The sequence below is a fragment of the Columba livia genome, chromosome 1 (assembly GCF_036013475.1).
Source record: "Columba livia isolate bColLiv1 breed racing homer chromosome 1, bColLiv1.pat.W.v2, whole genome shotgun sequence".
NCBI lineage: Eukaryota > Metazoa > Chordata > Aves > Columbiformes > Columbidae > Columba > Columba livia.
Window position 1 is genome coordinate 46,094,757 of NC_088602.1, and position 26,744 is coordinate 46,121,500.

The 26,744-nt window shown below is 37.6% G+C and overlaps 2 protein-coding genes across 7 annotated transcripts in view; both read left to right on the forward strand.

Moving 5' to 3' along the window:
• SCEL (sciellin) overlaps window positions 1–14,811 on the forward strand; it is a 73,840-nt gene extending 59,029 nt beyond the window's left edge. For 2 of the 3 annotated variants that reach the window (XM_065056382.1, XM_065056388.1), the window contains exons 12-19: window positions 79–138; window positions 1,478–1,534; window positions 2,231–2,290; window positions 3,829–3,918; window positions 7,253–7,327; window positions 8,589–8,697; window positions 11,502–11,604; window positions 12,617–14,811. In XM_065056382.1, coding sequence (XP_064912454.1) covers window positions 79–138; window positions 1,478–1,534; window positions 2,231–2,290; window positions 3,829–3,918; window positions 7,253–7,327; window positions 8,589–8,697; window positions 11,502–11,604; window positions 12,617–12,633 — 571 coding nt within the window. In that variant the 3' untranslated portion in view covers window positions 12,634–14,811. The remainder of the gene's footprint in view (window positions 1–78; window positions 139–1,477; window positions 1,535–2,230; window positions 2,291–3,828; window positions 3,919–7,252; window positions 7,328–8,588; window positions 8,698–11,501; window positions 11,605–12,616) is intronic. The other variant, XM_065056392.1, reaches the window with a different exon arrangement.
• A 9,125-nt stretch (window positions 14,812–23,936) lies between these two features.
• Window positions 23,937–26,744, forward strand: part of SLAIN1 (SLAIN motif family member 1) — a 57,123-nt gene continuing 54,315 nt past the window's right edge. For 2 of the 4 annotated variants that reach the window (XM_065056430.1, XM_065056410.1), the window contains exon 1: window positions 23,937–24,838. In XM_065056430.1, the coding sequence (XP_064912502.1) occupies window positions 24,351–24,838 (488 nt within the window). In that variant the 5' untranslated portion in view covers window positions 23,937–24,350. The remainder of the gene's footprint in view (window positions 24,839–26,744) is intronic. The other 2 variants (XM_021296797.2, XM_065056419.1) reach the window with 2 other exon arrangements.

A 26,744-nucleotide genomic window follows, 5' to 3' on the forward strand; every position in this document is an offset into this window, starting at 1 on the left:
AGTAAGTATTTAATTTCGCTAATCGACAGCTGGCTATACTAATTGTGATTTGATCTGGTTTTTGTTCTGTCTTTAAAGGAGCCAAGAATTTGATAACCTCATCAAAGTGAAACCAAGTTCTTTGCCAATTGACAAGGAGTAAGTCTTCAAAGCTTCTCAGACCCTGCTTTTCTAAGGCAGTGAGTAGTTTGTAACTATGAGAATGTCAGGAAAGGTAGTGTTACAAATCAGTAAAATGTTTATAGATTAATAAGTAGCATTCCTTATACAGAATGATAAATACAAACACACAGACTAATTAACTGGCATGTGCACTACCAGCTAAACAAGTAATATCTATGGCAAGCTTCCATACTTGCCTTATATTCTTCCTCAATAAAACCCTTAAAGAAATGTTTTAATATAGTTAGAGAAGGGGCACTAAACAAAATATTGTAGAACTCAGATGATAAGTGTTGCCCCAACAGAGTGTAACAAAGCATTTCAGTCAGCGAGGTCAGTGATCCATAAAGAGCAGCTTGAACTTATATTTTTGAACAGCCCTTCAGTTTAGTGTGTTTCAGGCCAAGTTTCTTGTGGTCTGTAAACATCCCTTCAGCATACAGAAAGGGAAGAACTGCCAGAGTACAGTGCTAGAAAGAACGATGTAATATTTGTGACACCTAACACCAAAATACTAGAAATAACTTCAAGAATTATGTTCTACACAATAGCAGCACATGAATGTTGCCAACATGTGATCATCTATTTTACAGTAGGTAGTCTCATATATATGCATACGTACATATATATATATATATATATATGTACACTTAGCACCAACCTGTAAGTTGAGTACGATTATTTTTTCTCAAATTTTAGTTCAGAGATAGTGTATTAGGAGAGAGTTCAAGACTTTGAGATACTACTGAATATTAGGAGGCATCCAAAATCTTAAGATCAATAAGCCTGTTATGGATTTAAGTGAACAAGTTATCATTTTGACAGAGCTGAGTCTTTTGCTTTTCCTCCCTACTTCTACCTAAAGAGAATCAGGGGGTTTTACACTAGTTACAGTGCTTCTCATAGGTCATTCCATTCTCTAACTCACTGAAACATTTTTAAATATTAAAACAACAACAACAAAAAACACAGAGGAAAAAATAGCCACTAGTTTAATTAAATTTATGAATTTTTAAAAATGTTTCCTTATATGTAAACTTTGTGAGTGTTTGGATGCTTACATTTTCAGTATGGGTACAGACAATCAATTCTTTAATTATTTACTTTAATTATTTACTTTACCTTTCTAGTGGAAAATTGTAAACATATTTTCTTACTATAACATAAGTGTTTGCAAATTTTGAACATGAACTTATCTAACAATTTAATTTTTTTCATTTTAAATGTGAGCATAAATATATATATTTTTCAGTGCATTTTACTTCTTCCCACATAGGAGGTACGTTTTGATGGTTGTATTTGTTTGTTGTTTCAGAGGAAAAGAGCTTGAGGATTTTACTGAGAAAAATACTGCTTGTCAGAAAAATAAGAGGCAAGACTGTCATTATCTTTCGTCTATATACTTATAAACTGTTTGTGGTTGGTTTCATATTAGTATTAATAGGCTCTTTTCTGTTAAAATAATTAGAAGAATAAAAATTGATGGTTTTATGTTATTTAAACCATAGAACTTTAACTTTGTAAAATTCTTTATTAAATACAGGCTAGTAAATATAAATAGTTAAGTGTGGAAGAAATGCAGGTAGTACTTGACTTTATCATACTAGAACCCTAAATGGTCAGTGCACGCCCATCAAAGTTCCCTAAATTAATGTGAAATGTTCCATCAAATTAAAAGCTGTCCTTTACATACAGAAGAGGAATATCATAAATAAATGAATAACAAAAATCCTCTTTTTTGTTAGTATCATTATTCACTTTCAAATGATAGTCAGTGTGTCCCTTTTTTAATCTTAAACAGTTCTTCAATGGATAATAATATGATTTTTATTTACAGTCACACTGGAGAGTAACTGAAAAATGTTGAAGTTTGAACTGATAACACTTTATAACTAACTAAACACCTATGATATGAAAAAATTGCGATGCATATTCAGTATAATCAGGATTCTTCCTTGTGAAATGCATATAATTTTTTCTTCTTTAAAATAAATAATTAAACCTTCTTAATATGTTTAGGTTGAATGAAATAATTTGGTTAATTATGAGGTCTTTCTCACTTCCACAGAGATGAGGACATTGGTGATCACTCCAAAGTCAATTCTGTTGATGATCAAAGTAAAAAGCGGTGAGACATCCTTCATGGTTCTCTATAAAATTTAAAGGTCCATTATAAAGGGTTGTAGCTGTTTAGTGTGGTACTAGAAAAAACGAATTCCTAGTACAAGCAAGCAGAATTTGCATAACTTCCCTAAGATATCTGTATTATTTCTAAAATGTGCCTGAATAATCAAATACAACAATATAGCTGCATGTATTTTGATAATAAGCAATGACTCAATATATAGTTTCTTGTAGTGAATAAAAACAGCTGGTGGCAAGATCATAATTAAGTATTTTTATGCTTATCTAGGTGTTCTGTGAACTCAGCTGTCAGTAGCTCAAATAAATATAAGTAAATGCATTCATAGTTTAGAAGTTTCACTGCTACGGGGTTTCATTATTTGCAAAAACTAAGATCCATTTCGGTCAATTAAAGTGAAGTTAGTATATGTTTTTAGGTAGCATTCTGATGGCATCTTTTTGAGTCTTCCATTTAGTTCCATATCTAAATGAAGAGGAAGAATTTAGCTGTTTGTATACACAAGTAGTTTTGCTGCTTTCAACACATTTTTATTCTAGCAGTCCCACTTGACAGTCTGAGCAGAGAAGCATATACTGAATATCTATGGTGAATGAATTTCTCTTTTAGTTCTGAAAGGAGGTCCGCCAGATTAGGAGTCAAGCACAATAGTGGGTGCTGCTTTGTGCAGCATGCTGTGCATATCAAACAGTGACCAGCACTGAACAGGGCTCGTTTAGTTAAGCTTCAGACATTGGCAAACTCACTGAAATAAAGCTGCAGTCCAAACAGCCAGAGTTAAGGCTTATAATCATCAAGTTTTTCTAGAATATAACCTTTGGCAGGACAAAACAAGACCAGCCTTTGCCTGAGCTGCTTTGTAAAATCACCAAAAACATTACTAGCACTTATTCCTTAAATTCTATAATTTGTCTGACAAGGTTTATTTTTATGTTTGGTTGCATGTCTTGTTTGTGGCAGGGAAAACTGCAGGAGACAAGGTTTCTTTTGCTTGAATCATAATCCTGCTTTTTGAAATAAGGGTCTATATATCTGTTTAGCTGGTCATTTCTAATAAAAATATAACTGTAGTATATACAAAAAAAAAGAGAAAATTTGGAACTAAAATACAGTAAAAACAAGAATAAAACATTATAGAATACTGCCAAGAAAATGCAGAATTCTAGTTACCACTGAGACATTACTGCACAGTTGAAAAGCTCAGTGGGCACTTTGAGGCAAATGGAGTTCAATTAAAGTTAGGTGAAGTTTCTGATATTAATATATCTACCAGCATAAACTAGACAACTTAAAATTATAGGTCAGTGATTCTATTACTTTCCACAAGCAACAATTTAACAACAGTAGAAGAAAGATAATTTTATTTAATGTACTGTTTCTAGCCCAAGCTTTTACATTTATGGCTGTAAGTAAGTGTAACTGAAAGCTGTGTAGTTGAAAATTATTTCTAAAAAGTGTTTGTTCCCTTGTTGTGTTGGTTTGGTTTCTTGATTTTTTTGTTCTTTTTTTTTCTTTTATTTTAGGGTAACTGAGAAGGCATATGAAAATCCTCCAAGGGTTCCAAATAAGCTCCCAGAAACAAACTACTTCAGCAACAGTGAAAGAAAGACCAGGTAACTAATTGAGAACTATAACTTCTAAAGTGTATTTTCTTGCAAAAAATTAGGAGAAACCATCTTTATGCAAGAAATTTCAGGGATGTTTAGAAACCTCATACTGACATCTGGGATTATGCCAGCCCCTTTCCAAATTCTCCTTCCTGAATGCCATCAAAGAAGCCCACAAAACGCAGCTCTAGTGCACAGGCTGAGGAGCACAAGGCATACCTGGCATAACTCTAGAGACGTAGCTGAGGCATGAAACTTAGGAGAGTAGTTAAGCCAAAATTCTTATATAATCGTTAGAGGAAAGACATTTCCTGCGCATTAGAGACGCCATGATCTCAGGGAGCTTATTTGTTTCCAAGGCTGTAAGGAAAACATTATGCTCTTCAATCAGGTGCTTTAAGTTTCTAAAGCTATATGGGATGAACTCATGTCAGATCTTATCCCAATCACTGAAACTGTAGCATGGGTTTCAGACTTTTTGACCATATACAAACTATTTTTAAGACCATTTGTCTTGCAATACTCTTACTCTAGCTGGATTCTGTCTCTACAAGCACATGTATTGCAAATCTGAGTGAAAAATGTGGTATGATAGTAAATAAAGAAATATGATAATAAAAAACATTATATAATTCTTGAGTAGAAGATCTTTTTGGATTAGGAAAATGTCTCTTCAGTACCAACCCACTTATCTATATGGATTTAAGTATTAATGTAGACAGCACTGTTTATAGACATGGTTCTATATGTGAGGTATGTTGCCATATAATGGTCATGAATGACAGATTCAAGGCTGATGACTTGGAAGGGAGAGGAAAAATCTTTTATTAAGTCTTACTAATAAGGAAACAGTAGTCACAGTGTGGTACTTTATGGGAACTATGGCAAATGTCCCAGTCCCTAAGCTTATGCACACCTGAGACTTGTTGTGGGTATTACTGGGCACAGGGTCTTTGATCTCTCTTTTTCTTACATTTGCTGTAAGAGGTTGGAGTGTGGTTGAAATTTGCATATCCTTAAACTTCTACGTGGTCTTGAAGGCCAAGCCCATAAATTGGTTAAGGATAAAAAAAAAGCTAAACAGCGTATGTTTTTAAGACTCAAAAATGAATATTCAACACAAATAAATTAGCATTTTGCAGACATGAAGCTTCTGAGTTGTAATACTCTGATTATCTTTGAAAATTAAAATAGAGAACAGTAATGGCAGGTTATGGAATGTATTCCAATATGCAGTGTTAACTTACCCTTTGACAAAATGTATAGCCCTTACTTGAAGAAGTAATCCTGATTTTACTCATGAAAGCTTACTAAATGAATGGTCTTTGCAGGTTACTCTTTATGCAACAGGTTCTACAGAGTATTTCTTGTTGAGTAGTTTGCTGTATAAACAAGTCACACCATTGCAAGTAAAGGAGTGAGTGATACGAACTGAAAAAATGGATTTGACCAGACAGGCAGTTCTCAGGCTGCATCGTGGCTCAGTTTCAACTTAGCACCTTGTCAAGCTGTCACCCTGTGCATTTATTTGAAAAGGTTCTGAGTTTCCTCACACTTTCAGTTGACAAGTCTAGAAACTGATGCTTAGGAAATATTTTTGCTGTAGCATCACAGCTTTTTATTTTATATAGTACATTTTTTGCTAAGATATGGTTACATATATTTGTGTGTGTTTCAAGAATAATACTCTAGACAGTTATTAAAATCCAAGGGATACTGTCCTTTACACTGGGACACTAAGAAAGTATTTTTCTCTACACAACTATTTATAAGATAAACAGTGTAAGTTTCAGGTGTGCTACATCCAAATACCCATATTATGTTGAGTGTACAATGCACAGTACTCAATTTGCTCTGATGTCAACCCTGTTTTAACTAAATAATTTGAAATGTCAGAATGGCTCAGCTCTAGCTTCTGCAGCTAAATACGAGTTAAAGAGAAGATTTGGCAAAAATAAGCTTAATAACAAAAAGAAGCACAGGCAGGCCCATACTTTATAGGAGTAAAGAGGTGATATTCCTATACTACTTTTCTACTACAGCAGGAAAATTTAGACACTTGCATCATCAATATACTCCACCTTGTGACATGTTGTGCACATGTCAGCTTCACTGGGGCAAAAATAGCCAGAAAACTCTTTCAAGATGCAATCCCTTAGCTTCAGCTTGCTTTCCTACTTAGTAAGCATACTTTCATCTTGCCTCTAATATAAATGGAGCATTGAGTGTTCATTTGAGGAGATATTTCTCTGTGTTGAGCAAAACCAGGTTTTTTTTTTTCACATTACTATTACATAACAAGCATATCGTTGTGTTCTACAAAACCAAAATAAAACATTTATCATTTAAACTTCTCAGTAACTGCACCATTTTGTTACATTTCTGGCATTGACCAGCAATCAAATAAGACATATAAACATTATAAAAGACAGGTAAGCATTAAAGTTTATCTGGGCTGTGTAACACCTCACACATACATTACCACTCTGTTTCACTTTCCCTGAAAAAAAGACATGTTCTGAAAATACACAATTGAGAAAAATTGTTCCTAGCATTGCTAAACATTATTCAAAAGTGATATGAAATGTAATAATTACCATATACCTTATGAATTTCTTGAGGAATGAGATAATTACATCAGTTCAGAAATGTTCAAAACATGTATGGCAAGATGACTTCTTCAGCTGTCACATACATGCTGATCCCTTCCACGCAAACAAAACTGACAGTTAAGCAACTAGAACTGAGACTCTTACAAAAAAAAGATTTAACTTCCCTGATAGTTAAATTCAGTATATTCCTTCTGACTCTGATACAAAGAACAATACAGCTACTGTAGTGAACAAAAATCACTCATTGAGCAGCCTGTATTATAAAGAGCCTCATTCTACTTCCACAGACGTTGTAATTTTGTTTGGCTGTTTGACAGCTCTTTGAGGACTAATGAAAGACTAGTGAAAAAAGGAAAAAATGCAGTATGTCATCATTTCCTGATGTGTATCATTTAGACTGGGCTATCAGCACAGGTAAACCCAATATCAACATGTAGATTTTGCTCAGTGGGCTTGTGGATTTAAGTTTGAAATGCTGATGAATCATTCAACAACAGAATACAGTCCAAGGACACTATATTTCTACATATTTCTAATTTATGCTTTTTTATCTTATGTCTTTTTCTTGATGGGTGTGAAAATAAAAAAAAAAAAGAGAACTCAGTAAGTACGATGACTTTTTACAAGCATGTTACATTAGTGTAATTTGCATATTACCATCAGCATAGTGAAACCTTTACAAATAAAACGTACTGTTTAGTGATTGCTATGCACTCACTGCTTCACAGCAAATCATCATATGGTGCCTATGAAGAAAATATAACAGGAAATACTATCAAAACTGTTTACTCTACTTCTGATCGGTAAGTACACATGAATAACATTGTAGAGTGTCAAAGGACACAGACATTTCACATAAGCGTTCAAGTGTTCAGACAAATAGAGAGCAGTGGAAGTCACCATTAGGCTCGTCAGACAGCTTTTCACACAGAGTTCCCTTTCAGTGGGTTCTTGCCATCAAATCATTACCACAGTTCAGCAGCCCATTCTTATGTAAAGGTTGTCACAGCTGACATTTTAAAATATCTATAGAAACAATAGCCAATGCCTTAAGTAACAGAGTTGGCTTGGTGATTCTGTAGGTTTCTACCCAGGGCAGCTGCTTACTCTGCAAAATTTCCTTCCTTTGTGAGAATGGTGTTTGTAATGACCAATTTCACATGCAGATGTGGAGGAACAGGTTCACATGACAATGCTGTTAAAAACTCTGTTTTCACACCAGTTAAGATATTCCCAAATACAATAATGATATTTGCTCAGTATCTTCCATATCTTACCACATGGGGGAAAAAAAATAAATGTGCTCACTATTTTCAGTTCAGATAATTTGGACTTTCCCACTACTTGGAAATACTGAAACAGAAAAAAAATTGTAACTTTTCCAACAAAAGTACAATGAACTCTGGTAATTGTTAAAAAAATAATGCAGTGGTGTATCATTGAGTGCAAAGGAATAAGGCCAGTTCATTTTGTAGTGCAAAACCAACACCAACAGTTGTACCTAGAGAAAGTACAGACTGACGTCATGTAAGAATGCAAAAATTACTGAGAAAATTTTTTAAAATATTATTGTTATTAATATTGTTCTATACATGTGTTCACTATAACTGCCATGAAGGTAAGATTTCTGTCTGCAGTGCAGAAAATTAAAAATGGTTTCAGGCACTTCCACAACACATAGGAGAAATCTACATCAGACTGATCAAATGATGGCAGTTTAAATCAACTACCGATTTACTTTTGTGATTTAAACATTACATTTGTTACCCTGCACTTTGTCCACATTTAGTAGAAATCATTCAGTTCAGAAAAGATGACCATTCTTTCTATCAAGATATTTTTGGTACTTGACAATTTTGCTCAGCAATTTGCCCATCGCAGGAGCATGTCTATTTTGTCTGTCAACTGGAATGGAGGGAATATACATGTGACATTTTTCCATTTATGGTCGTTGTACAGTATACAAATGTCTTTTCCACGTAATGCACTAAGCTTATCAGTTTTTACCTTGAGATTTCAGTGGTAGCCCTTTTTCTGACAGCTGATGTTATGTTATATACACAGGAGTATAATTGGAAAAGATATATGTACATACTGCAGGAAGCCCTTGGGCATAGATGCCAAAATGATCTTAGATGCCTTGCAAATTTGCTGTCATTCGACTTGCTTCAAGGTAAGAAAATTTCACCTGCTACTAAGAAAAATACCTTGGATATAATACCTGCATTACATTACACATATAATAACAAAATATTTAGGCCTCAGGCCTTCTCTACCTGCAAGAAGAGGAAGGCTTGCACACTGGAGGAGAAGATTAATGTAGGAAATTCTCTTGACCCTGTGCAATCCCTTCCTTTTTCCTTCCATCTCCCTCTCCCCCTTTTCCTCTACTCTCCATCTCCCTGTTTCTCCTTCTCTCTATTCTCTTGCAACCACAAGGAGGAAAAGGGATGCAGTGGAAGGTATCCTGAATGCCCTACATATTTTTAAGCCTTTAGTTACACACGCTTTCAGTCTGATGTAGTGAACTAAGTCCTGCTTACACTTTCTTCATATTGGAAAATTTTATTCTGCTTCTTTTCTTATGAAGTTTTGTAAATGTTCTTCATAAAGTGACATCTAAAATCACAGAAGCCACACTTAAGAGGTATTAAAAGTAAACAATAGAGGTGAAATAATTTTACTCACTGGGGTCAAAGAACTGATTAAAATTTGGGTCCTATGGATAGTTTCTGCTATAGGATAAAATGGTGTTGAAATTGGATATGTCTTTACTTCAATCTTATTTATCAAAAATTATGTAAGTTTTTTCATATTTCCAATAAGAAAGTACAGAATAATTTTTTTGCTTGTCATTTCAAAGGCTAAACCTCAGGCTAAAATTCACTCTTAAACTCTTCTCAGAGTACACCTACCAGTGCTCAGCCCTATAGTCTGCTATCTTTCTGCATCATTTGGCTTAATTCTGCTTGCATCCCCACACAGAGTTTGTTGTTCTAACAGTACTCAGCAAAACCACTGCATTAGCACAGCTCATTTTTCTGCCCAGTCTTGCGTAGCTTTTGCTTCTGCTTCTGCAGCAGTTCTTTTACCTGGTTATTGCCTGAAATGTAACCCAAACCAGAATATAGTGCTAAGTTTGTGTTTAACGTGTATGATGTTACATATGCTTTTTGTCTCATATGGACTTTCTGAACTCTGTGAGCACTAGAAATGCAATTTCTTCTGTGGAAATTACTCCGTAATACTTCCTTAAATCTATTATTGCAAGTACATACAAACTCTAGTTTGTTTCCATTCTTTTTAGGTGGATCTACCCACATAAAGAGGAATGGGCTTCTTATGCAGCTAGGAGTGTTAACATATTGGTAGTGGCTGAATTATCTATTAAATACTTAAGCTTATTTTTAAATTAGATTATTTTTGTTTCCTATTCCCAAGTGTGGACCTGTCTGGCCAGCAAAATTCAGCTTAAGTTTTGTGTAACTACACACTTATGAAAGCTTTGGCAAAAAATTGAACAACTAATTTAAGTCTCTGGTTCATGCTTGTAGTTATGTATTTAGCTAAGTAGTGCAATTTCTCATCATTAATATTCATTTAACTCCTTACAAATACCCTGTATCCATTAGAGATTTGCATCTAGTTGTCAGCAGTATAAGGTCTTTAGTTCCTTGTGAAAGTATATGCCAAAAGTTCAGTGAGTAAATAATGTAAACTGTAGGGGTTTTTTCTCTGTAGGAAAACACTAGATAATTTTGGTGATCAAAGCTTTGAAAACATGGCCATCCTTTAGCTGATTTATACACAGAAATGTAAAATGAGTGAAGAAAGCAGACTGCTTTAATAGTACCTTAATACTAACAGCTTATGTAGGAAAGATATAGAAAAAACATTTCTGTAAAAGTGGAAAAAAAAAAGTTCTGTAGTACTCCAAGATGTTGTACTAATCAATACTGAGCACCCAATTTCATATTAGCTCTAATGAGCATGTGCAACATAAAGTAATTGTATATTGTCTGGATCTAAGAATTCACAGTACCTTTAAAACTATGGTGCTGACATCACACAATTTCTTTATTCATTTAGCTGCAAATGGATGTTCTGGGTAATTTTTAATTTTAATAAAGATTTTCAGTTCAAATTGATCTGAATAGACAGCCATTGTGAAAATTATGGAGAGGTTTACAGCCCTTCTGGAATGGCTGTCCATTTGGTTACTGAATCACACTAATGCTGATTTTCACTTATCAGAGGATAAAATATCCAAAGAAACCAGAATTTGACATTTTTTTAATTAAGGTTGCAGAAAAAGGGATGATCCGGGTGTCAATATTCCGGTTTATAGGTCGAATTACTTTGCTCCTTGATTCGCTATAGGCTTTTCTTGTGATCTTGGGAAGTCAGCTTCTGTGTGTATCTGTGTATTGATGCTTCTCTATCTCAACAGTCAGCTTTTTGAGAAATTTGGGAAAGCAGTGCCCAGATTCTGCAATAATACATATTTAATGGTTAAGACAAGGTATCGCAAAACATTTTAAAATAAGCAGGTTTAGATTCTTTAAGATCTTCTCTGAGTTGGATGATTAAGGCTCATCAGGATTTCTTCACTCAATGAAGAAACAAGAAGATCTCAAAAGGGTGATTCACTTCATTTTAGAACAAATTTCCAAGCTAAGACAGAGAAATTTCCCTTTGGAAATGTCTGGGGGAGGGAAGAGGTCAGTGAGTATAAAGAGAATGCAGGGAACCAGTAGAGACTTAGGTATCAGATTTTCACATGTCTCAAGGTAAGATATTCAGATATCTAATCTAATGTTTACAAAAACTACTCTTTCAGAGTTCAGATTTGATGATACTGCAGTACTCATAACCCGTTCTGGTCTGGGGTTGCTTACTCCCTAAAAGACAGCATGCTGGGAATTAAAGGAGGATTTAATTTTAATTTTTCATATCACTTTTATTTGTGTGTTGAAGTGTGAAGTATGCAAAAGACCACTGGAAGATCTGAAAGCAGGAGACAGCATTTGGATTTACAGACAAACTGTGCATTGTGAGCCTTGCTATTCCAAAGTTAGAGGTAAGATGCAAGATGTATTATATCGATCATTAAAAAAAAAATACGTAGAGAACTTTGTTCAGATAACTTCAACATATTGCAACACAGCTTTTGCTTTTGCTTGTTTCTGTGTAGTTAAACCTTTTCAAAGTATTTCATTCAGTAAGACTGGGTTGCTTAGGATGATATCTAAGCCCAGGCTCCCAGGCTCCAGACACGATAATTGTGTTGTACCTGTGAGGGAGATGCTTTAAGGTCTCATGGTAATTTGTGGAGTCCTACCTGTGCAGTCAGTGGAGACATCTACAGTGAGGCAATGGCATCTTTCCCTAGAAGTTGCAAGAATAAATTGCAAGGCTATCTGAAAATTAGGTTGTTTTATGGAAATTAATAAGCCAGAGTTCAGGTGTATTTCCATCATGTAGTAGTCATTGCGACAAATAAAGATGCAAAATCTATTAAATCATAATGAAAATATTATTCTGCTAGTGCCATTCTTACCTTTGTGAGTAATATACCTAGTTAGTAAACAAATATGCAAGGCAGTGAAGAATGAAGCTTTTATTATTTTTTCTAGAAGCTGCTAGATTTTAAGTCTTCTCTGTTCTCAGCAACTATTACCTCATAATACTATAAATCAGTACCTGTGTACCAAATAAATACAAATTGAAACATAAATGGAAGGTTCTTATAAGTGAACTTCTTCCAAGATAAGATCATGTTAACTAAAATGATATTAATCAATTTGTGTTATTATGCCATTGCAAAATTTGGTGGAAGAGTGAATTTTACAATTAATTAGATTCTAAAATTAATTAGGCATTGTGACAGTGATCAAACAATAGAAAGACATATTGAGGTTCTGTATACTAAGCATTATAAATGGACATATCCTATTTCAGCACATGGCAAGATGGGACAGTCAGGCTTCAGTAGATTTTCTAAAAATTTAATTGATCTAAAATTTCCTTGTGTGACATGTAGAGAATACTGACTTGCTTGGCATTTCTGATCAATCTTTTCTATCTTGCAGAAAAATGGATCTACTAATTTTGACATACAGAAAGCATGATAAAGAAGTTCCACTAGTTTTTAGTTAAGTGTATTGGCCTGTTAATTCAAACCACTATGGAAAATAATTTTTTATTACTAGGAACAAACACTGTAAATGCAGTGCCCAAATGACAATGTAGATGCCTTTTCATACAGACATTCCAGGAAGCAAACCAAGCGTATTCATGAGATCTGTGAAACTGCTAAACTGTATGTAAAGCTAACGATAATTTATTGAAATTTTCTGAACAGCAGGACATACCTACACATAAGTTTTGATAGGGCTGTATTCTCATTACTGAAAACGCATCTCCTCATATATAAAGATCTGTTATCTTTATATAGCATGAATGGGATTAATCTCATCAAGATTAGTCATTTTGAAGTCAGCTATTCAGTTTAAACTACATCCAGAGTGAGGTGGGTTCACTTTGTACTTCTGAGAAGAAACATCAATCTCCTGAGAAGGATTCTCCACAAGTAACTCAAAACAAACCATCAAATGAACAAACCATCTTTGGAAAAAGCATCTCTATTACTGCAGAAGAATTCTAGACAGAAATTGTTAGAGGTTTTTAATTAGAAGTATCTCACTCCATGTTTGTAATTCTGGTAACTATCGTATTATCATTTTTCAGAAGTGTACTCTTAATTGTTGCCATGAAATTATGAAATACGTACTTTGCATGACATTATGTTGCTGTATTTATCTTTCTTACTTTATTAAGTTGACTATATAAACACTTCAGATGGATTAATCTCACTTAAATTTAAACATCTACAGTGTAGACATCTACTTTTCAGTTACTTAATCTAATCTGTCTTTATAGTCATATAGAGAAGTAAACATTTTCAGGCACTGATTCAATTGATCAGATTGCAAACATGTATTTTACCGTGCTTTGAATGTACACTGTATTTTCCAAGATTTGTAAAGAAACTTGGATTGAATAGTTCAGATTTCTAGACATCTACATTAGGCCAGATAAAATCCTTCCTTTGACATTACAGTGAAAGCTTTTGTTTTGTTTTGTTTTGGTTTTGTTTTGAACAGTGTGTGTTAAAGTATAGAAAATGAAAGAAGAATTCATGCTTTGTTGTGTTTCCTCAACAGTTACCTGCCTTGTTTGCCTAAAATAACATATAGTTCAGTAGTTTGCTGGACAAAGGTGTTGACTACAGGTCTCTGCTATGACGTGTTTTACATTATGGTTATTCAGAATGGATTTTTGTCCCTTCACCTCTCAGCCAAAAAAGACTTATTGGGTATGATCACGGCAGGGCTGGAGTGTTCAGAGACTGCTGGACCTGAGCAAGACCTTAGAAGGGTGAAAAGTGCCCAAGTCGTAGATTAATATTAGACTGCTGAATGGCTGTCCTAGACAAACTTTCTCTCTTTGTCTTTACATTCAGTAGTGGAGACAGGACACATGCATGTCTGTGTAATTTAAACCGTTGGGCCTGCAGCTGAGTAATGATGTAATCTGTCTTGCCTGGCTTAAAGGATGTTCAGACTGATATGCAAAGGAGCTGTGAAACAGTAGATTGTTTTGTTATTTTTATGACAATTTCTTATGACTTAGTGGCAGTAGCTTTAATAAACCTGTTATTATAAATATTTTCCGATGTGTGTCTATTGCTATTGACATATTCTAGTTAAACTATATTTGTTATTGACCTGTGCTTCATGAGGAAACTTGCACAGACGTGCACAACAGGTGGAGAAAATTAGGGGTGAAGTTTTGACTTTGGGGTTACAAATTTGGTGTTGTTCAGAGTCTGACAGTTATTGCTAAGGCTCAGTTACAATGAAAGATGTTAGATATTCATTTGAGCCAGCACATTAGAAGCCAGGACTTCCCAGTGTTTGAGGAGATGTGAGATTTTAGTTCACTCCATTAGAGACCAGAAGCAAACTCTGGATCCAAATATCTTCTACTTAAATGTTCACTGACAGAGAACCAGCAATAAGAAACAATAAATAATAATTCCATGCTCATTAATTCATCCTTGCTGAACAGCCCTGGTAATTTTGCCATGTGTTTTTTTGTTATTTTTTATTATATGTTGTAAGTTTGCTGAAAAGAAACACCCGTTTTTGTGATGCTTGATATTTACCATATAAAAGCCTGGATGGCAGTACTTATTAAAATAAAAATCATATTAACATCTCAATACCAATGTCTCAAAACTTAATTGTTTTTTGTCCTTTTTGCATATCATTAGCATGTGGTGTTTTATTTCTTTTTGACTAGTGCTTCCATGAAACAATCCAAATGAGCAGTTTGCTGGCAGCTGTTTTAATGAACACGTTATCTTCAATAATACATTAAATTAGACTGAAAAGCTGTATTGAGAGATGATGTACTAAATTATGTGGGGTTTTGTGATTCATCAGGGCCATTTTCTTGGTGTGTAATGGACACTTTATTTTACAAAGCTGGGGCATAGCTCTACATGGGAGAGAAACAAGCAATAAGAGGAAAGGAGTGAAAGAATGCATATAATATATATTGATGCATTTAAATATGTAGATGGCTTCAAAGCTACTGATATTGACAAGAACATGGAATGTCACAAGAACTGTTTTGCTGTATTAATATATTCTGTTGTATCCTGGGTAGGTTCTTATAGAATGCTCAGTCTGAGCATCCCCTCCCTAGCAGTGCTTAACGCATGATGACGAACATCTGCAACATTGTCCTCTCATCCTCTTCCTCAGTGAGTGTGACAAGACATGCTCTCCATTACTTCATAAAGGCTCCTTAGCCTAGGAGCTTAGGCTAGGTGAAGTTAGCTAGGCTTATAAAGAACTGGTCAATATGAAAAGTCAACAGCTTTTATTCAGTAGGTCAGCTCTACTTCTTGCTCCTTGGTATGGAGATGTCTGTCGTGTTGGGACAGTTTCATGTGTTCAGTTTATTTATTCAGAACACATATACATCAGAATTCTGCTACCCCTCTTGCCTTCCTTGGCATTTTAACATAATCCTGTTGTTTATAATAAAAAGTATCCGCTTTCTTGGTTGAATTTTATTTCTGATCATACTTGCATGTTGCTCACTAGAGCTACTCTGTTACACCAGCAGGTGGTTTTAGCTGCCAGTCAAGTAGGTATCAGACTACAAGGGAGAAATGTAGCCTTATTTTCTCCCTTCTGCTGCATCAAAAGCCCTTGTTTTCCTTCACAGCAGCGTAACAGCAGACACACCTGTCATTCCATAAAGGCAGAGGATAAAGACAATACTTAGGTAGGTTTGATGTACCAAAGTCTGAAATCATTGACCAAAATAGCTCTGTTTAGCTGCTTAACAGATACAGAATCACTGAGGTCTTAAATTCACAAGATATATCTTTTCCTTGATTTCAAAGGCCTGCTGTCCGATTTTGCACTTTGCCTGTTCTGATCAATACAGCTCTAATCTCTTGCATCAGTAAAACTGGGACCTTGGACTTGCACTTGAGAGAGAAAAATTTGCAGATGTTCTCTAAACATATTTGTCACATGCTGCTAATATCATGCTGCTCAAAAATCTCCTGATAACTACTGCCTTTTAAAATCAGGGAGATGGTGCTCACCTCTTTGAACAGGTCACTGTCCCCAAAAGTAAGAGGGCCAAGTTCCATTTCTCCCTAAATGTACCTCTCTTTTAACCAAGTGGTATAACACAGTGGAACAGATTCATCTCAAAGAGATGTCCCCATTAATGTGTTTGCCACACTCCCTGACCTGCGCAGGTTGGATCCTGACGGCCCATGGACCACAGGGTAGCTGCAATAGCCATTTGTCTACTGACTCCTCAGGAATGACTGCTGAATACAAAATATACAGAGACATCTGGGAGAAAAGAGCAAATCCTGGAATTTCTCCATCTAGTCTAAGTGGTCTAATTCATAATTAAAAGCAGTCTCAATGATTCTCTGTTCCTCTCTCTGAATGCCGTGTTCCTTTCTAGCACCATCAGAGGAATTGTCTGCACTAAGATTTGTCTGGAGCAGGATGGTGAGGGAGTGGAAGTTTGGGGTTTTTCATCTAAGAGTACTAGAAACGTCTTCACATTGTGATATCTTCTAAGCCTTAGTGTCTTCTTTGCCTTTCTAGTCCCTGAGATCTTTTGGACAGGGACTAATTCCCTCTTTTTGTGCAGTGACCAGAACAGCAGTGGCCTCTGGGTGGTACTGCTGCACCTGTATAAGTGGCTCAAGAAAAAATCAGATTTCACCTCTTTTTCCAAGAAAGCTACTTATAAATTTACTATATTCATGGAGTTTTTATAATTGTGTCAGTTTTAAATGGACACCGACAGTCTCATAGCATATGCCAAGACTTAAAGCTGCTTGGTTTTGTCCTTTACAGTCAAAATCTGACTATAATCATGCCGAAAGCACTTGTCTGAGCCTGGCTGTCATCAGACATCTGTTTAGGGAGCTTAGACAGCTATTGTGGTCAAAACAATATGCAGCCAACATTTTAAACCTATTCATTAAAAAAAAAAAAAAAAAAAAAAAGAAAAAAAAAGAAGAATGCAAAGTTTTTCTGGTATTCAAGTAATTTTTCCTGATAGGGGAAATAAAGATGTTCACATCAAAATATCCAAAAGAAACAGAAAAAGGAGAACAGATTAAGAAAAAGATGAAAGCATTATGCAAAGAAGCCAATTAAGGACAAGTAGAATCAGTGATTTTGAAAACCAGGGATAGCAATTTAAAAAGTAATAGTGTTGCCATGAATTGTGGTGCCATTGAAATCAATAGCCAAACTTTACTGTAACATGAATATTCCAGGAAACGTTGGTCTGTCTTCCTATCGTCAGGTTCCTCTGGGGAGTTTCCACTCATGTAACTTTAAAATATGTTGTCCTTGTGTGTAGTTCAGTTCTTGGTATTAGGAATAGGAATCCAGTTAGCTGTACTTGTAACATTAGAATCTCAAACAGCCAAATATTTAAACTACTAATATTTGGAAAATCTACAAAAGTATACAATTGATAATGCATTTCAACATTTCTTTTCTTCTTTTACCAAAGTAACAGGTCAGTAAATGTAACTGCAAAGCCTTTTGTAGTAAAATACCAGTTTTCTTACAACAAAAGTCTCCATGGGAGCAAGTGTACCAGTCTTGACATGAATGACATCTGTGGAAAGCTGTAAGAGGAACACAGGGAAGGAGCAGGGTTTTTTCTGCCTTTTCCACTGTAGTGTGAGACACCCCAGATACTCAGTCAGAGGAGAGCACATGCTTTGAGAACTCTGGTTTCTGATTTTTAACTCAGAGATCACCAGGACTGTTTAAAAATTCCCCTGTTGTCTGATTGAGAATCAGGATCTCCTCAGTAGGAATAGAAATGAAAGAGCGGAATGGAGGTAGGAAGGACTTTACATCCCATAGAGAAACTGGAATAAACAAAAGACTTAGCTAAGAATATGCTTTTTTTGTAATAACATAATTCATACATCCTTCATCAATACAGAGAGTGTACTCAAGAAACACTTTTGCAGCACCACATTTCTTCTATTTCCAGATTATCCCAGAAAGGGCTGATCCTAAAGCAGCTCTCCTCCAGCCTTGGAGTTGTAGGTGACACCTAAAGACTGTTCAGTCCATCACTACCCAGCCCTAGGAGACCTGGCATGGCAGGATGGATGGCTAAGTTTTTTCTGCTGGTCTAATGATCTGTTGCAAGAAAGATCTCAAGTGTTCTGCAAGTTATGTAGTCCATGGAAGAGAAGGTCTGGAAAACAAGTTTGAATTTAGGTTTTCTAACTGTACCTAAGTTCCCCTCTAGGTACCTTTGTCATTTATTGGGTCTTCTGTGATTGAGTGGGTTATAGATAGTACAAGGGCAGGGTTTTGCATGCTAGGCTTTTTTCAGACCACATCTGACAGGGAAATAAATAAATAAACAAACAAATAAATTACACTGGCATTTGTGGATATTCAGTCAAGATTTTTGCTTGATCAAACTGAACTCAGATGAAAGTTCAGGTAGTTATTTTTTTAAACCATTCCCCATCTGAAAATATAACACACCCACTTCGATACAAGAAAAACTTTCCAAGCAATGGCAAACTTTCCATGCTCTTTTGGCATTCATTCAACCATGGTATCAGTGCTGTTCAGATGTTCCTTCTGAAAAAACATATTTACTGCTGGACTGAGGGGCTTTTGCAGTATTGAATTTTTCCTAAATATGTCACATAACCATTGCTAATAAGCATTTTGCTGTTTAGTTTTTTTTAGTGTGGTAACTTCTAAATAATTTTACAGTATCACAAAGCATTCAGTCTGTTGGCCTATACTTATTAAAATTTTGCAAACTGTAAAAATCATTTAGTTATCCATATGATGGAGTGACTAGCATTGATAATAATTTTTTCCACTTTATTGCAAAGCTGCTGAATTTCTTGAATCTGCTTCTCCAACTATATGCAGATAGACAAAACTATAGATGACAGAAGATTATTAAAAAAAAAGTAAAAAAAGACCAAAATTAGTTGAACCCTCCAATATATTAATGTCATCATGAAATAAGGCATTTTTCCTCTGTTCATAGCCACTGTTCCCTGAAGACAAATCAAGCTGAAATCATAATTCTTGGCAAAAAGTGTGTCATAGAGTTTGAGCCTCCTGGAGAGAAGCTGTACTTCTGTCACTATGATCTTCAGCATTTTACACTCAGACTGTATCTGCTATTTCAGAGCTTTTGACATTATTAACAATCTTGAACTCCACATCTGCCCCGTTACCTTCTCCTTCTTATACATCAGTGGTAAGGTTCTGTGATCCAAATGATATTCTCCAATATACATGTGTACTGGAGACCATGCAAAGGTTCGAGCTTCTTTGAAAGCATAATTAGTCTTTGTTCTCATTAGAAAGAAACAATTCTGGATTTGTAAGAATCAGGTCTTTATATCTCTAAAAAAGGGAAGGGAAAGGAAGGGAAGGGAAGGGAAGGGAAGGGAAGGGAAGGGAAGGGAAGGGAAGGGAAGGGAAGGGAAGGGAAGGGAAGGGAAGGGAAGGGAAGGGAAGGGAAGGGAAGGGAAGGGAAGGGAAGGGAAGGGAAGGGAAGGGAAGGGAAGGGAAGGGAAGGGTTATTTCATTTGAAAGCCAGATATGATATGGAATTGATGAGTCAAAATAAAATAACGGTCCATTAGATTAGGACTGTCATGTATAGTTCCATCTAGATGGATCTACAGGTTAGAGGTCCCTAAGCTTAATGAGCAGATGATATCTTTGGATACCACAAACACTGATTTTCTGGAGCAATTTGGGCTCACTGATAATGACGAAATTTTGGATTTGATCCTATAGAAAATCCATTCTAATTGTGATTACAATGTACTTCAATTTATTATTAATCAAATAAAGAAAAAGCCAGAAGGAATTGTAGTAGTTAAAAAATGAAATTGTATAAAAATGAGAAAGCAAACTATTAGGAAATTAGCAACAGCTAGGAAGTCAAAATATTTGCAAGAGACATTGAGAATGAAGAATGTTCATGCTGTAACTCCAGGAAAATGTTTAACTATTCAAATATTTTTTAAAACAAGATTCTAAATCTAACAATAACAAATGGCTAGGAAAAGGCAGTATTTATGTAAAAACTCCAGAGCAGCTGAAGTGTGACATTGTTGAACTTCTCACAGACATTTACCCTGTCATTCAAAGCAGGCCTGGTGCCAAATGAGTTGGAAGCATCAGCTGGGACATTAGTCTTGAAAAAACATGAAAGCTGCTCTGGGGAACTACATTTCAGTTAGTCTGATTTTCTATCAAGCCAATTTGTACAAATTATAATAAATAACAGAATATAGAGGCATCTGGATATGTATGATATATTGGAGGAGAATCCATACGGCTTTTTAAGAGCAAGGTATGGTCGTGAATGTGTGAGTGTTTCTGAAGGAGACAATATGCTTTTGGTTAAGCTGATTTCTTTGTCTGAGTATATTTGGATTTCCAATAATTTTTTGTCACAGCTTTTCCCTAAGCTATCGTGACATAAGAAAACACAGAAAATTAATGGAAAGGAAACAACGGGTTAGAAAATTCAGTTTTCATTATGAAGACAGAAAACAATGGGAGGTTCAACTTGACTTCTGTGGGGACAAGGCTATATAAATTAGGGCTTGTCAGCTTGGAAGAGAAGTAACTGAGTTTTATAAAGTCATGAATGACAAAGAGAAGCTGAATAGAGAATGATTAATCATTCTGTCTTTCTCAGAAAACCAGAACTAAGGGACACCCAATTAAATTACTAGGCAGCAGATTTAAAATAGATAATAGGCAGTAGTTTTTCTTACAATACATAATTAAATTGCAGTGCTAATTGCCGCAGGGTGTTGTAGAGTCCTAATGTTTAAATGGTTTAAAAATGGGGCTCAGCAAATGTAATATTATTACACATTGGTGACTATCAAAAATAAATGGTCCAGATGTCTCAATTTGGCAACTTCTTAAAGCTGGAGAAAATCCCTCAATATTTTTCTTGTTTCTGAGGTATTTTCCTTATGAAGCTACTACCAGCCTTTGTTAAAGACAGAATACTGGATTAGATGGACTTCTGCTGGCATGGTAGTGTCTCTGTTTTTACAAAACTACTTTCACAGTAATTTTTCAGGCTGAAACTGCCCTTTAAAATAATCTCACCAGACTTGCAGTTTACTGTTCATGCTCTGACCTTATTGTAACACATCTTTTGCAGAGTCCAGACTGGATTACTGCAATTAATTCTTTACTGGCTTGCCTGAAAGGCAGGTCCAGCCTGCAGCTATTGCAGCATAAAGCAATAGGCTTATTAACAGAGAAGAGCAGATGGGATTTGTAGACTTTCTGCTTCTTTGTTCTCTGCACTGGAAGTTTATTAGTAACTCTACTGATGTAGAAATTTCTACTACAGGATACCATATAAGTAGCATCCTAGGGTAGATCTCTGCTGATTTAGGGCATATAATTTCTCAGGTCCAGGGATAACAGGTTTCATGGGCAGGTTAGGATGTTTGGGGTTGGTATTTAACACATTTTATCATTGGCTTTAGAAACAAAAGGAATGGAACCATGAAGTCTTTATTATGGTTTGTAAAGAACTTCTGAATTTCTGGGTTGACCAAACCCCTCAGCTAGTGTTGGTATACTGAACAGAGCTCATTAACAATTTATTACTAATATCAATATTGGAAGGAGAATAATTTGTGCTTAAAAACCAAACAACTAGGTCTAATATCTTAGTGACTAAGATGTTCAAACTGTCTTTGCAGAAGAATAGCAGGTCAGCATGAAGACCATGAGATAGTGTGTTCGAGAACATACATTGTATCTGACAGCATTTCTACGTGAAGCTACATTGCTAGTGAAATTACATGGACCTTTAAAACAGCAACAAATGCAACACAGTAAAATGGAGTTTTACCGTTTACTAGATCAACCCATCCAGGAAATGCCTGGAAAAAGGTCTCTCACACCGACCGTGAGCATGGTGGTTGAATATGCACAAATTTAAGCTGTTTTCTGCCATACTGCTGGATGGCAATCAGGCTCAAAGCAGTACCACCCAAGGAAGAGCCAACTTTCTGAACTGTTATTTTTGGGATGAGATGTAACGAGCCTGATCCTGGCTGTGACCAATTGATCTGAACTGTCTGGAAAAAGCTCTCGTACCAATGCTAAGGCACTATGCTCAATCCTAAGCTTTTTCTCCTCAGGAACTCAGCCCAAACAAGTGTCTGCATGCAACGTTTGTGTGGGCAGCACAAACAGTAGAAGGCAGTTGAAAATTTGCAAATGCTTTTACTCATAAGTGAGGACAAGCATTTCCATGGTGACTATTAAAATCCCATGCCATGATGCTATGTGCTGTAGTGTGTCTCCAAATGTGGCTCCTGATGTACCTCCAAACTGGTGTCTGCATTAGATTTTTTTACACATTTCTAAGAATTAAAGCTAGTACCATTATTAGTGGTAGCCACATGAGATATATGCCTTTTGCTCAGGGCTAAACATATAGAAATCAAATTCTTCTTTCACTTACAAAAATAAAGATTACAGCTTTCTGTAGTAGTGAAAACTGGATTATGTTACTCACTCTGGTTGACATGTGGCAGAATTGGGGCCAGACAGTTTTTACACTCTCAGCATTTTCCCACTTCTTTCTTCCAAAGAGACAGAAGAGACCAAACAAAAGTTTTGGATTAAGCACTATCTGGTTGCAATCTAGTACACTGGGGGCTATGTTTATTCTCTGCAGTGTTAGAAGTTATGTTATCTGGAAGTCAATGCTTTGTGCTGTGATGTGTGTTCCTTTCCAGCCATTCTTGTAGCACCAGTTGTTATTATTTGCACTGTGAGAGTGCTTAAAAGACTGTCAAACAACAGTGCCATTGTCCTCTGCATGTGCAGAAGGAAGTTTCCAGACTATAAACAAAAGAAGGAAAACCGTGACAGGCTGGATGATTTCAAAGTTGGCTTATGCTCTGAACAGAGAATTAGTGTCTGTCTCTCCTTACATAAGAAAGCTGAGATGGCGATGAAGAAAGGTGAAGGCACTGGTGTCTGTTATTGCTACTACTCTGCCCAAAGCTGATGTTCAAGAACTTGATAGTGACCAACTGACAGCTGTTATTAGTGGGTGGCTGAGTAACTCACACATTTCCTGGAGATTCGTTCCCTATTTCATGTCAAAACTTTAGGAGACTGCAGGTTGGCAAGATAGGAGGTTGGCCCCTGTAATTGTAGCTGGGAGAAATGAACCTGACCATGGCAGTGTGATGGCTGAGCTGCCTTGGGCATTACTGAATCTCTGCTCATCTGCCAGGTGGGAAGAAGAGAGGCAAGCAATGGCTTCATTCAATAATGGTCAATGAAGGACAATCTAAAAACCCCACCATGCACAAATGTTATTAATCTCTAAAGCGAAGACTTGAACATTAAAAACTAATCTATGTATCTGGACTGTGTTAAAGGAAATAATTTCAATATGAGGGCATCTTTCATCTTCGGGTTTCTCCTATACATAAAGAATTATGTAGTTACGCAGTTTTCTACTATGCCTGGTTCAGTCTTCTCGCTTCACCAGCAATGCATCTTCAAAAATACATTGCTTTCCTTCGTGGTGAATCAAAACTCCTAGAATCAGCACGTTTCAAACCCACAAGCGCCTGCTTTTGGCTGAATTCGTTCCCTTCGAGCCCAACAAAGCCCCTATTTGTGATTTCCATTCCCATCACACTTTCAATCTGCATAATTACAACCCTGACACCACCAAGCTCTAATTACACGGCTCACGAGGGGAGCGGCGTCCTGGGCCAGATCCAACCCGCGAGTGGGGTGCGGGGCAGGCACCTTTGTTTAAAGACCCGCGCTGAGGGGGCCCCGCTGCCCCCAGGGTTACCCGCGGAGATCCCCTCCGAGGCGGCCCCTGCCGCCCCTTCCCCTGGGCGGATGGCGGGAGAGTCGGGCGGCTCTTTGTTCCCGCCGTCTGCGTGTGCGCGGCGCTCCGGCTGCCGGAGTGGGAGGGGATCCCACCCGCGTCCTCGCCGCCGCTGACGGGAGGCGCTGAGCGCGGCGGCGGAGCGGGGGCGGGCAGCGCAGCGCACGGCCGGGCCGGGGCCCCAGCGCGGCGAGCAGCGCTCCCCAGCGCTCCCGCCTCCCGGGCGCTGCCCTCCGGCGGCGCGGCGGAGCAGGTGCCGGCGGCGGCGGGTCGGCGGGCAGGATGGAGGCTGCCTTGCTGAAACCGGCGATGATGGCGGAGGTAAAAGGGAGCGGCGCCGGCCCCTCCGTGAGCGCCGAGCTGGAGGTGAAGAAGCTGCAGGAGCTGGTGCGGAAGCTGGAGAAGCAGAACGAGCAGCTCCGGAGCCGCGCCGCCGCCGCCGCGGTAGCCGCCGGCCCGCCCAGCCCGCACCTGCTGCTGGCCCCGCCGCCGGCCACCGGCGGGTTGCGCCCCGCCAGCCCACCCTCCGTGGCGGGCGGCGGGGCCGTGCCGTGCATGCCCAGCCCGGTGCCCACCCTGCTGTGCGCCGCCGCGCTGGGCCCGCCGGAGCCCCTCGCCTATTTCAAGCCCTCGCCCGGCCCGCCGGCGGCCGGCGGCGGGGGACAAGAAGCCGGCGGAGGCGGCAGTCCGGGGGCGGCGGCCACGGTGCTGGACGAGGTGGCGGTGCTGGATCTGGAGGACGGCTGCTGCGGACAGGACGAGGATACATGGTACATGCGACTCGGCCCTGCCCTGCCCCCGCTGCGCCCCGCGGGCCCAGGTGTCCTTCTGCCCCCCAGTTCCCGGTCGGGCTGGCGGCGGCGGCCGCTGCCTCCTGCAGCGCTCACCCCGTTGATGCTCTGCAGGCTCTGATTAGCATTAGCCCCCAAATCCACTTGATCTCGTTCTGCTTAAACTTAAATCTGAAATCTGGCTTTTTTTTTTTTTTTTTTTTTTTTTTTTCCTAAAACCTGGCATCAGTGCCGTTAACCCCACCGACCAAAGGGGGCTGTCCGCGTTGGGGCTCAGGTGGGGGCTTTACCCCCCTCGGCGGGGGATTTGTGCTCGTTTTCCTCTTTGAGGAAGATCGTCTCTCTTCAATTTCAGGTCTCAGCCTAGTTTCAGCCTCCTGTTTACATAAGGAATTAAAAATAGCGGAATTGTTCCGGGAAAGCCTTTCTCTAAGTAGCGCTGCCTCCCCATCCTAAAATCTCTGCCCAATTGTCTCCCATCTTCAGGGATTTGGGAGGGCTTTTGTCTTTTAGACATTGATCTAAATGGTTGGTTGTGTATCTTAAGCGCCCATGTAGCTCCGAAAGGCACGGCTGGGTGCTGGTAAATTGAATAAAGCAGAAATGAATAGCAGGCGAATAAAGCGGAAAATAAAATCGACCTAGAGGGATGATTATGCTCACTTAGAAAGAGATAGAAGGGGAAATTATAGACTGAGGATATAAATAAATAAGTGAGCCTGGTGCCTCAAAACTTGTCTCAGCAACGTGGAAGAACATCGTAGAGACTGTCCAAACACAGCTGGAATACTGTCTGAATCACTGAGTGTGTAACCACGTTAAACATAATTGATGTTTAGTTGTTTTAAAGTGTCAGTAGTCGAATATGTAGTATGTATATTTAAATAACTGATTTAAATATCTGTCAAGGCTTCAGTGTAGTTTTTTTATGTGGTTAATTTTTAGACTGAGCTGAAGTTTACATCAGCTGAGGATAAAATACAGTATAATGCAGCTGAGGTGCATCTAAACATCCTTATTTTGGTAGCAGACAAAGGATTTTTAAAATGACATAAATATAAATAAATATATATAATAAATAAGTATAATAAATATTTAGCGAATGCTGGTTGTATGTGCTTCATGATATAAATAATACCATGCTGCAGTTTTGCAAAATTTCTTTTGAGAATCATCAAGAAATTGTATGGAAATCTTTGCCAGTGTTGTTTCATTATGTGCAGCACTAGCCTGCGTGGGGCTGTTCTGGGGTTGTTGATACTGACTTGACTCAAATTTTGCCTCGATCTTGACCCCTAATTATCCATCACAATAAGGAATATCGAATTTGTTTGATCCCATCCTCTTAAACAAAATGTTTTCTGTGTTTATATTTTGGGGCAATACAAAGCATTTTTTTGAGTGCCTCAGTATAGTTTCCTATTTGATTCGTGCCCTGGAAGCAATCCTAAATGCTTCTTGGGGGCCAAAACTTGCTTTCATGTCACACAGATATGCGTCCACAGAAGAATTTCGTGACAGTGATTTGTTAACAAATTTATTCCACTAAGAGTGAGTTGTTTTAGCTGTTGAATGTCTTTGGTTCAAGGCTGAATCTCCATCCTTGTCCATGAAAGGTCAGCTGTGTGATGCCAGCTGCTTGGGGATTTTCTTGTAATGTCAGTCTTTAAAGCAGACTGCTATCTGGAAAGTCAAAGACCAGTCCGTATCTTAGTTGTTGATTAGTAATTTTAGGCCTTAAATACCTTTGCTTTTTTTTTTTTTTTTTTTGTTCTTTATCTGTAGTTACAAAAAAAAAAAGTAGAATTAGCATCATTGCAGACAAGTCAGACCTCTTTTGGCTGTTCAGCTTTTTACACAAATGTCTGATCACTGAGAATGATCA